The 13045-nt window shown below is 34.9% G+C and overlaps 1 protein-coding gene across 2 annotated transcripts; it reads right to left on the reverse strand.

Annotated features, from left to right (window-relative positions):
* Positions 1 to 2: 2 nt before the first annotated feature.
* Positions 3 to 12892, reverse strand: LOC121373333 (methyltransferase N6AMT1-like). Of its 2 annotated transcripts, XM_041499909.1 has the most exons (7): positions 12816 to 12892; positions 10383 to 10525; positions 8159 to 8245; positions 7804 to 7894; positions 5285 to 5368; positions 2862 to 3003; positions 3 to 1475 (listed from the first exon to the last, which is right to left on the reverse strand). In XM_041499909.1, exons 2-7 carry the CDS (start codon positions 10517 to 10519, stop codon positions 1366 to 1368), a joined length of 651 nt encoding a protein of 216 aa, XP_041355843.1. In that variant the 5' UTR covers positions 10520 to 10525; positions 12816 to 12892; the 3' UTR covers positions 3 to 1365. The 2 variants fall into 2 exon arrangements, with proteins under 2 accessions (XP_041355843.1, XP_041355853.1); XM_041499919.1 differs by lacking the exon at positions 8159 to 8245 and having other exon boundaries at positions 1340 to 1475.
* Between the last annotated feature and the right edge of the window lie 153 nt (positions 12893 to 13045).

Raw genomic sequence — 13045 nt, forward strand, 5'->3', positions numbered from 1 at the left:
TTGGTTCTTGTAAATAATTTTTTTTACCGAGTTAGAAGATTTCTTTCAAAGGATGATATGGGGGAAAAAAAAACCTTGAAACATTGGTTCTTGTAAATAAAACAGGGTTTTTTCCCCAAGTTAGAAGATGTTAAGGGATGATCTGGAGAAAAAGATTTGAAATCGACTTGAAAGAAACAATTTTAAATTCTTGGGATTTGTGAGACCTCAGAGTATTATAGAACATGTTTTACACATTGCATGTAACTGGTACAGGAACTGGAACTAAAGTGAAAGTCAGCTGTTTTTTTATTGAAATTGGAGAAAGTTTAGCCAGCCGTTTTTTATGTTGCACATAAACCCAGTTGATCACTTCGGGAACCAGATAAACCAGTTGGCAAACGTTTAGTGAAAACCGGCTGAATGTAGGTTACATTATGTTACACATAACTTCAACCAGTCTGTTAGACTGTGAAATTAGATATTTCATATCATCTGTTGAATCAGTATATTTAGGAAACAGTCTAGTGCAATATAGTCCCTGTATTATTTGAATATTTTTCTTTTTTTACATGTTTATTGATTCCTGGTATGAATGTGATCTGGATGTAGAGAACTGATTTGCAAAACATAAGTCATTCTTGTTAATGTTTTGTCAATATTTATGTGTTTAATCATGTGTTTAACTACAGAAAAAGGAATTATAACAAGGAAACACAAAGTATTGCTCAAATTTAAAAACATTTACAAATGAAAATATGACTTTTCCAAATCCTATTTTTATCTATATTAAAAAACTGTTCTTATCCTACAATGTATGTAGTTTTGTGATGAAATGTTCACAATAACCCCATACTTTTCAAAATCCTAATTTTATCTATATTAAAAAACTGTTCTTATCCTACAATGTATGTAGTTTTGTGATGAAATGTTCACAATAACCCCATACTTTTCAAAATCTTCCAATGTTTTGTCCAATGTCTTTCTCATTTCTCCATTAAATCTTTTAAGCAGGAAGGAAGTACTATGATTCTTTCTGTGAGTTTACATACCTTTTGTTTAAGGGCTACCACCAATCACAATAAAGGCTAATGTTCAGTGTTTTAACATAATTGTGAGGGTAGCTTTATGTTCACAACTTGATCACACAATATTCTGTAAGGTATAACATGGTGCACCGTTGTGTGATCATCCGTACCATAATCGTAATGGTCACATGGCTCGTGTTAGATGAACTCAAGGGTCACATCTTGAACTTGCCACTTGTTACATAGACCAGTTCAACTGATACATAGACCAGTTCAACTGATACATAGACCAGTTCAACTGATACATAGACCAGTTCAAAGAAATAATCATTTCCAGCAAAGTCGGCTGTTACAATGGTCACGTAACTCTTGTGAATTTGAGAACAGAGAGGAACTCTGGTCCTGATCTTCGTGACTTCACAACCTGCATGTTTAACCCCTGTTTCTCCATAATACTTCGGATATCATCTGAAAAAACCCACAAAAAAAACATTAAAAACAATTAACATGGTATATTTTTATATGAAGATATGTGACAAGCTTGGTCTGTGGTAATGGTTTGATACTATTTAGGAAGGCACACCTAATGGTTTGATTCTGTGCCATTGTATACCAGACCTCTGTTCATGTAGCCAGCCAGTGCACCACGACTGATATATCAAAGGCTGTAGTATGTGCTATCCTGTCTGTGTATATAAAAAATCCTTGCTACTAATAACAAATGTAGGTTTCCTCTCTATGACTGTGTCAAAATCACCATATGTTTGACATCCAACAGCCGATGATTAATAAATCAATGTGCTCTAGTGGTGTCATTAAACAAAACAAACTTTTATCTGTTCATATAGACCTTTTAAAGTCTGGACATGTGTTTGTCGAAAGTCTGAAGACTGTGATGTCATGGCAACGCCACACAAGCTGCATGCAGAACTTAAGTTTAAGGAAGTCTGAATGTTAAATGTTTTATAACCATAGGCCCAGTTATGTCACAAAACAGACTTTTATCTGTTCATATAGAACTTTTTAAAGTCTGGAGGTGTGTTCCTGGAAAGTCTAAAGACTTTGATGTCATGGCAACACCACACAAGCTGCATGCAGAACTTCTGAGTTTAATGAAGTCTGAACTTTAAATGTTTTATAACCATAGGCCCAGTTACGTCAAGATTATTTTCCAATGAATTATAAACTGGACAGTAATTACTTGTCTTGCTATATCCTCATAAACCCTTTCCACTAACGGACTGTTCCACAGCCAAACATAATTCACTGCATGTAAAGCTCAATGTGATGATCAGTGATGAAGTCCATATTAATTGTAACAACAGTTACTGTGTATTACTATTCTTATTGAAATGAATTTGTATTTACAGCCTGTGTATTTATTTTATTGATATTGTTTATCATGTTATTTATTGTGAAGTTATAATGTGTGCAACCATGACATTAAATAAAGAAAAAAAAGTACCTAAATAAAAAACATTGTTGGTTATACAACTGGAATTCTTCAATAGATTTAGATATATATATATATATTACTAATTATTGAAGAGAAAAGAGAATGTATTTTTGTTGAACTACACCTAACAGTAGTGGATTCAGACAGGATAGTACATACCATGGCCTTTGATGTAGCCGTTTTTTCTTTCTTTTAACTGTATTAATGCACCTATATCCAAGAAAGGTTCAGGCACGTCCATCCCACACCCGATCTCTGGCATGGCATGGCCAGGGGATAATACGTACCAGTTGTTGGGAACAAGTCCATTGAGAGGATTCGATCCTGCAACATCTGAGCTACATCCACCCTTCCCCCTGATTGAGAGTGAACGTAATAACAAGAGAACAGGGCTTCACCTGGATCATTTTCTTTGATGATGACTAGGTAGAAGACACCATGGGGAGATAACAAGTCTGCTACAAGAGGAAACAATCTGTCCACAACTTCTCTCCCTCTGTCACCACCGGCCCATGATGCTTCAATCCCCTGACTTCCTACCTGAAAGATAAAACAGTGGACTGATTGGATAATACACTGAACTCTACTACAAATGTCAGATTTGTAATTATGAAAAGGATTTGAGAATAAAATAAAATAAAATTGAACTTTACTTCCCGTTTATTATTTAGAATATACATTTCCATTCACCTGAAGTGTTTTTGGGTAATCCTGGTAATCCTGGTGTTTGTAATACCACAAAATGCATTTTTCATATTTCTGAAAAACAGACGCACGTTTGAGAAAAAAACGTTGAGCAGACAAGGTCTAATCTATTTTTAGACGGGATATTTCCATTTCAATGTCACAGACGTTGGTATACCACGTGACCGTTATCATTTTGGTTTGCTTTGTTTTCTCGTGCACAGTTCGCGCAATCAACATCCAATTTGTTGCTGTTCATTTGTGAGATTTTTCTTAATAGTTCGTGAACATTTTCAGTAACAATAAAGTTCAGACAAGTAAGTATCTCAATACAAAACGTTACATACCCTTAAAACCAATAATTTTGTTAAGTCCTATGATATCTGGAGAGGGGATACAACCAGGACAGAACAGTTGGAACATGTCCAGGAGAGGTGAAAAGAACGCACCCCAAGTCTGTGAAATTTGTTGTGACGTAGGCATTGTTGTGCTTCGAGCGACATCTACCGGTGACATTAGAATACAAACTTTCAAAATTATTTCAAGCAATTGGGACATGGGGATTCCCATGGTATTTATCGATATAAAACCTGCTTTTTCACTCCATTTGATAAAACAGTGATCTAAGTGTGTTACAGGTTTGTAGATTAACCAAATTATAATTTATTTTCGCTGGATGGAACTAGGGTGTGCGGCTTTAAGGGCCATAACTGTCAAAAATGGGTAAATTGCCTTGAAAGTCAAATTTGATCTGTAACAGTATATAATAAAGCTATAGACAAAAGTCCGGAAAACATGTGGGACAGATGGACGGACTGATATGAAACCTACAGTCCCCTCCGGTGGGACCGGTATGAGACTAATAATGATGCATATAACTGATTTTGTACAACTGGATGTATTCTGGTAGGCAATAAATAACCCAAAAGTTTTATACAAAGATTTAGGGTTATTGTGCATTTTATAGCAACCTCGAATATTGTGATAGAAATAATTGAAAATTGGGTAGTGTGTTTTCATTAGAGTTCATTATACGTATTCATATATTTATGATCAGATGCTTCAATACTCTGACACCCTGCTTGAAAGAAAAGAAAAACTGAATTGTTTGCCAAATACATGTTCATTCATTTTTATTTATTTATTTATGATGCTTTGATACCATAACTTCCTAGCTGAAACATAAACTCTAGATTGGTTGGAAAATACCTAATTTATTTTTACTTTAATTTATTTGCTGTTTAAACTTATACACCACTAACAGTTCTTTCACAAAATGATCATGAATTCTTAGACTAGTATTCTTAATTAAGGAAAGGAAGGCGTCTTTAACAAAAATGACCTGGTGGTGCGTACAAAATATTTACAACACTCGGATATTTACCAGGTGGACCGGCGTAGCGAGGGGGGGCAGACGGGAGGGGAGTCGGACCCATGCACCACCAAACCACTTTTGTTTTGTTTTTACTGTATTACATTTTATAAAATTATACATACATAGTGTGGGATGCCCCCCCACCCAACCCCCAACCCCCAACATAAAATCCTAGCTACGTCAGTGTACATGAGTAATAAAAATAGATGCAAGAGATACTACTTGACAACTAGGTGAAACAACATGTACACGAGGCTAAAAGTTAGTATGTTCAATATAAAAAGTAAAATATGCAGGAAATTTATTTTTTTGTTTAGTTTAACAACACCACTAGAACATTAATTAATTAATCATCGGCTATTGGATGTCAATCATTTGGTCATGACTTGTAGTTAACAGAAGAAACCCGTTTTTCCAATGCAGCAAGGAATCTTTTTTTATGCACTTTCCCACAGACAGGAAAGCACATACCACAGCCTATCGGGCTATTTCTCGTCCAGCCAGTGCACCACAATTGGTATATCAAAGGCTGTGGTATGTGCTATCCTGTCTGTAGCGTAGAGCATATAAAAGATTCCTTGCTACTAATGAAAAAAATGTAGCAGGTTTCCTCTCTACGACTGTGTCAAAATGACCATATGTTTGACATCCAATTGCCGATGATTAATAAATCAGTGTGCTCTAGTTGTGTCATTAAACAAAACAAATTTACCAGTTGTGGCGCACTGGTTGGAATGAGAAAAAATATGCAGGAAGTATCACCTCGTTACTTGGTGTGACAACGTACGGAGGGTTGAAAATCAAGATGTCCACACACCCTTTAAGTCTGGTCTCCAAACCTCCAACCTGAAAGGAACCAGCCACAGTGAAAACAAAGGTCAAATAACGAGACAAATACATGAAGGAAACGCCAAATTTGTTTTTTATTTAGGGTTGGGGGGGTTTTATCAATCAAATGAAAAATTAAATTGTCAGTTTTACTCTTTGAACTTTACTGCATCGTGATTAGGCCATCGGTCTACAGGCTGGTAGGTACTGGGTTTGGATCCCAGTCAAGGCATGGGATTTTTAATCCAGATACCGACTTCAAACCCTGAGTGAGTGCTCAGCAAGGCTCAATGGGTAGGTGTAAATCACTTGCACCGACCAGTGATCCATAACTGGTTCAACAAAGGCCATGGTTTGTGATATCCTGCCTGTGGGAAGTGCAAATAAAAGATCCCTTGCTGCCTGTTGTAAAAGAGTAGCCTATGTGGCGACAGCGGGTTTCCTCTAAAAAATCAGTGTCAGAATGACCATATGTTTGATGTCCAATAGCCGATAAGATAAAAAATCAATGTGCTCTAGTGGCGTCGTTAAATAAAACCTTTACTTTTTACTTTGAACTTTGGCACATAATAGATGTACAGTAAAGTACTCATAACGAACTGGAAGGGATCATAATAGTTTGTTATATTTGTTGTACACATTGCACAAGTTGGTTATTAATTTATAGGGAGATAAAAAGAGGACTTTGCGATCAGTTTGTTATAAGTGTACTTTACTGTATATAATATACATATCATCTGGAGCCTGTTTTATGAAGCGATCTTAGTGCTAACATCACCTTATGTTTACTGTATATAATATACATATCATCTGGGGCCTGTTTTATGAAGCGATCTTAGTGCTAACATCACCTTATGTTTACTGTATATAATATACATATCATCTGGGGCCTGTTTTATGAAGCAGTCTTAGTGCTAACATCACCTTATGTTTACTGTATATAATATACATATCATCTGGGGCCTGTTTTATGAAGCGATCTTAGTGCTAACATCACCTTATGTTTACTGTATATAATATACATATCATCTGGGGCCTGTTTTATGAAGCAGTCTTAGTGCTAACATCACCTTATGTTTACTGTATATAATATACATATCATCTGGGGCCTGTTTTATGAAGTGATCTTAGTGCTAACATCACCTTATGTACATAGCTACATTATACATTTAAAGGGACATTCCTGAGTTTGCTGCATTGTAAGATATTTTCGACTGATGAAATATTTCTACGATTAAACTTTAATATTAAATATATTTTCTTGTTTAGAATATCTATCAGTGTCTGTATATTCAATGTGTTCCTGGTCATCTTAATATTTGTAAGAAGCACAAATTTTGTATGTACGAAAACAAAATATTTTACGACATAAAATAAAATTTAACCTAGTACAAATAAACACATTTAATATACAGCCCCTAATATTTTACGCAGAAAAATATATTTGATATGAAATTACAATCGCTAAAAAGTCCTGTTAGTTGATAACATCTTAAAAATTGCAGCAAACTCGGGAATGTCCCTTTAAGGTGATCTTAGCGCTAAGATCGGTTCATAAAACAGGGCCCTGATCATATAGTGGAAAATGGCAGGGGGAACTGATAAACAAATAAAGTGAGATGAGATATGAATTTTTCTGTTTTTGCCGATTTATATTTAAAATACAAAACAAAATACAATTTTAGTAAACTATGGCCTAAATAATATTAGGTATACAACAAGATACAAATTGAGGAAAACTTTGGCCAATATTAAACTGAAATTTAAATACATGTACACATAGTCTTGTAAATTTTGGCTTGAGTGAAACAATACCATTGTATTTCAGATAAAAAAACTAATTCCTGATTAATTGTACCAGTGGTGTTTTAAATACCATTGTATTTCAAATAAAAAACTAATTCCTGATTAATTTAACCAATGGTGTTTTAAATACCATTGTATTACAAATAAAAAACAAATTCCTGATTAATTTTTCCAATGGTGTTTTAAATACCATTGTATTTAAAATAAAAATAAAAAATTCCTGGTTAATTTTACCAATGGTGTTTTAAATACCATTGTATTTCAAATAAAAAACTAATTCCAGATTAATTTTACCCATGGTGTTTTAAATACCATTGTATTTCAAATAAAAAACTAATTCCTGATTAATTTTACCAATGGTGTTTTAAATACCATTGTATTACAAATAAAAAACAAATTCCTTATTAATTTTTCCAATGGTGTTTTAAATACCATTGTATTTCAAATAAAAAAAACAAATTCCTGGTTAATTTTACCAATGGCGTTTTAAATACCATTGTATTTCAAATAAAAAAAAGAAATTCCTGATTAATTTTACCAATGGTGTTTTAAATACAAAATAAAATGTGAATCTAAGTAAGCATGTAGTGGAATAATTATGTTCATTCAAAAGTACAAAAAGAGAAATGGTAACCATAGTAACCCACAAGATCACTGATGACTGGCTGGACACAAACTCCATTTTTCTTTGCAGTTTCTATGGCAACACTGACAGCAGAAGGATTTATATCTGTACACCTACAACACACAAACACATCTACATGTATTATTTTAAAACATTTAATGCAAGACTGTGATGACTTTTGGGGCTAAAAAAAGACACAGAACATAATTTACAATTATGCATACTAGTACATGTATCAGTTGTGGAGCACTGGCCGGAACGAGAAATAGCCCCCTGGGGATCGATCCTAGACCGACCACGCATCAAGTGAATGCTTTACCACAAACAATCTACAGATACACATTAATTTGCTAATTTCTTTGGTAACTGAAGCTTACATGTAAAAGGATGAAGGTCCAATAATCTGGGCCAGAAACGATATACACACACCAGAACCACAGCCTACTTCCAAACAAACAGACGGTCTGAAAATAAAAAAAAACGTAAACAAACCATAAAGATAGAAAAACATTCTTAATTCTTGATAAAAAAATATATCTTAATAAAAACAGAAGGTCAAAGAAATAAAACGTATTAATTTTATACCTGATTGTGTTGAATGGTGTCGGTGTACCATCTATTCAAAGTTAAAGTTTGTTTTGTTTAATGACACCACTAGGGCACATTGATTTATTAATCACCAGCTATTGTATGTCAAACATTTGGTAGCCTGGGCATATACTCTTAGAGAGGAAGCCTACTACATTTTTTTCTATAGTAGTAAGAGAACTTTCATACACATGATCCCACAGACAGGATAGCACTACCCTCAACCGTTGATATACCAGTCATGGTGCACTGGTTGGAACGAAAAATAGCCTAATGGACCCACTGATGGGGATCGATCCCAGACCCACCGCACATCAAGTGAGCTACATACATGTACGTCATGCCCCATGTTACCCAAGAAAACTGAAACGTTAGTTGGAACCAACAACTGAGGTTCCTGGAGTCGCTTGTTTATCATCAATGTATTGGTTTGTTTAGCTGTTGTAATTAGAGACTTTGTTACATACATGCAACTTGTGTGTCTCGTAGGTAGGATCACATCAGTGATTATTAGACAATAACAGGAGTGGGTGTGGGTTACTGATTAAAGATGGACATTTGTTCATTTGTGTCTTGGCTGTACCAGCTGAAGCTTTCTGGATAAGACAGATATCCAACACATAAATAGAAAATAACTAGCTAATGACATCGGATTTCTACTTTATCCTGTGAAGGTAAGATTGGGAAATTCCGCGAAGCTCAGTCGAGTGGAATTTCCCATTTGGCCTTAACAGGATAAAGCAGATATCCGACATCATTAACTAGTTATTATCTTTATCCTGAAGACCATAAAAATTAAGGGGAAAAGCTATTATTTCTGTTATTTCAGCCACATTGTACGATTACTTGGATTACTTGGACTTTGCTTTATCCGTCATCATATTCTGTCAATAGAAACAGTAGTTGCAGGATAAACGACTGAAAACCCAACTATGGATTGTACTTCTGGTTGACTTTATTGTCATGTCGAATACAGTAGATTTCGTCTTCATCGTTATAAGTTTTAACTTAACTTCTTGTAAATGTAAGACAATATTTGTAGAGAACACATTGTAGAAATACCAGGTGCATGTGTAGGAAATTATACAGGGTGGGGGGATTAGACAGGTGAGCGATGTTTTTTGAGTGTGTCAGGTAATGGTTCCCTGGAAAATAATTTTAAAAAAAGAAAATTTGTCTGAAGCAGGGCGAAGGGGGATTTCAACCCCCAAACCCCAACTCCCTGCACACATGCCTGAAAAAAAAAATTCAGTTTAAAATAATTGTATGAACTAAATATGACAATTAACAAAATTAATAGATTTACTGCTATACATTTTAAGTAATTAAGGGCACAATATTTAACAAGAACCGTTGTTCTGTTTGTGTGCCGGTTATGCAACTTTAAAATCATGAGAACCACCAATTGGTTACGCGGTGAACAATTACATTCTAAAATTAAAAGTACCATATATCAGTAATGAAAGAGAAAGTCATTTTATGTTTTGGAACCACCAATGTAGCACAGTGTTTTAGGATCAGGTAGGTCTAACTCAACTGTTACGAGAACTATGTTCACATAACGGTTACCCAAGTAAAACTCACATGAACAGACTTCCGGTTACATAAGATTTTGAAATATTGTCCCCTGTAATTCAAGGAATTGGGGGAGGGACGTACATCCCCAGTGGTAAAGCATTCACTTGATGCGCGGTCGGTCTGGGATCGATCCCCATTGGTGGTCCCATTGGGCTATTTCTCGCTCCAGCCAGTGCACCACGACTAGCGTATCAAAGGCTGTGGTATGTGTTATCCTGTCTGTGGGATGGTGCATATAAAAGATCCCTTGCTGCTAATCGAAAAGAGTAGCCCATGAAGTGATGACAGTGGGTTTCCTCTCTCAATATTTGTGTGGTCCTTAACCATATGTCTGACACCACATAACCATAAATAAAATGTGTTGAGTGCGTCATTAAATAAAACATTTCTTTCTTTCAGGGAATTGAAAAGAGCTCTGTAATTTTTCGTAATCACCTCATCTGTTTAAGAAGTGTGTGTTCCGACTCCAGAGCATCCAGCAGAAGAAAGGAATCCTCAGCAGGTTCATACACGTGTTTATAGTCATCCAGCGTCAGGTGGGATAGATCAGGGGTTGAAAAATCAACATCCATAGCAACCTGGGAAAAAATTAGATATTTTAACTAATTTTAATGTAACATTCATACACGTATTTATAGTCATCCAGCGTCAGGTGGGATAGATCAGGGGTTGAAAAATCAACATCCATAGCAACCTGGGAAAAAATTAGATATTTTAACTAATTTTAATGTAACATTCATACACGTATTTATAGTCATCCAGCGTCAGGTGGGATAGATCAGGGGTTGAAAAATCAACATCCATAGCAACCTGGGAAAAAATTAGATATTTTAACTAATTTTAATGTAACATTCATACACGTATTTATAGTCATCCAGCGTCAGGTGGGATAGATCAGGGGTTGAAAAATCAACATCCATAGCAACCTGGGGAAAAAATTAGATATTTTAACTAATTTTAATGTAACATTCATACACGTATTTATAGTCATCCAGCGTCAGGTGGGATAGATCAGGGGTTGAAAAATCAACATCCATAGCAACCTGGGTATTTAAAAATTAGATATTTTAACTAATTTTAATGTAACATTCATACACGTATTTATAGTCATCCAGCGTCAGGTGGGATAGATCAGGGGTTGAAAAATCAACATCCATAGCAACCTGGGAAAAAATTAGATATTTTAACTAATTTTAATGTAACATTCATACACGTATTTATAGTCATCCAGCGTCAGGTGGGATAGATCAGGGGTTGAAAAATCAACATCCATAGGGGAAAAAATTAGATATTTTAACTAATTTTAATGTAACATTCATACACGTATTTATAGTCATCCAGCGTCAGGTGGGATAGATCAGGGGTTGAAAAATCAACATCCATAGCAACCTGGGAAAAAATTAGATATTTTAACTAATTTTAATGTAACATTCATACATGTATTTATAGTCATCCAGCGTCAGGTGGGATAGATCAGGGGTTGAAAAATCAACATCCATAGTGACCTGGGAAAAAATTTTAATATTTTAACTAATTTTAATGTAACATTCGTACACCAATTTGTAATCATCCAGCATCAGGTGGGATAGATCAGGGGTTGAAAAATCAACATCCATAGTGACCTGGGAAAAAATTAGATATTTTAACTAATTTTAATGTAACATTCGTACACCAATTTGTAATCATCCAGCATCAGGTGGGATAGATCAGGGGTTGAAAAATCAACATCCATAGTGACCTGGGAAAAAATTTAATATTTTAACTAATTTTAATGTAACATTCGTACACCAATTTGTAATCATCCAGCATCAGGTGCGATAGATCAGGGGTCGAAAAATCAACATCCATAGTGACCTGGGAAAAAATTAGATATTTTAACTGTAATTTTACTGTAACATTTGTACACCTGTTTGTAATCATCCAGCGTCAGGTGGGATAGATCAGGGGTCGAAAAATCAACATCCATAGCAACCTGGAAAAAAATTAGATGTTTTAACTGTAATTTTAATATAACATTCGTACACGTTTCTAATCATTAATCCAGCATCATGTGGGATAGATCAGGGGTCAAAAAATCAAAATCCAAAGTCACAGTGGTATGAACCTGAAAGAAAATGAAATGTTTTAACTACAATTTTAATGTTCACATAAGAGTGGTGATAACATCAGGTATTCACTGTCATGGTTACATGTATATATCCACAGTTGATTGTGTCTGTACATACATTAAATTGCGTCATTTGTCATCCATGGATGTCTTTACCTTACAGTTAGAAATTTATACATGTAATTGTAATCTACGTGTCCTTGGAACATCTAAATTATAATTCTTCAGACCACAATTATTCACTATTTAACACTTCAGTTCATTTTAACCTGTACTTCGATCATCTTCTGTTTTAATCTGTGGCTACATTTTTTTTTTTTGCATCATGACTAGCACATGGTTATTTTAAAAATTGGTCAAGACAGTTATAACAAACCTACTGTCACCACACGCTATTTATACCAAATAAAACAGGGAGGGATATTTTATATGTACAGGACAGCACATACCACCTTTGATCTACCAGAGGGCACTGGATTAAATGGATAAAAAAAACTAATCCATCAAGGATCTGCAACCGATCACCCCTCATACAAGTGATCTACCAGAGCAGCATTTACATCCTACTGTAATAGACATCCCCCACATAACCACACCCCACCGGGGGGGGGGGGGGGGGGGGGGGGGACCAACTAGCATTTCCTATGGTGGAGGGTGGAATTTAAATTATTTATTTGCTTCTTTGGACCTGAAGCATATTAGTATACTCAAGATTATTATTTAAGGAGTTAAACAGAATAAGTTGTTTTCATTAACTTTACTTTAGTTTCATCCCAAGTCCATCAAGCAAAGAAGTTCTTCTGACCACACAAACAATCCACGAGTTGGCCGTAATTTCCTCCACACATTCGGAGCACTGCTCTTTACTCGAACGATCTCCTAAATAATTTAATATTATATTGTATTCATGTAATGAATTAAAATAAATATTATTTCATTAACTATTTTAACATTTTACTCAATAATAATTAATTAATACTAACTTAAAATG

The sequence above is a fragment of the Gigantopelta aegis genome, chromosome 1 (assembly GCF_016097555.1).
Source record: "Gigantopelta aegis isolate Gae_Host chromosome 1, Gae_host_genome, whole genome shotgun sequence".
Lineage (NCBI taxonomy): Eukaryota > Metazoa > Mollusca > Gastropoda > Neomphalida > Peltospiridae > Gigantopelta > Gigantopelta aegis.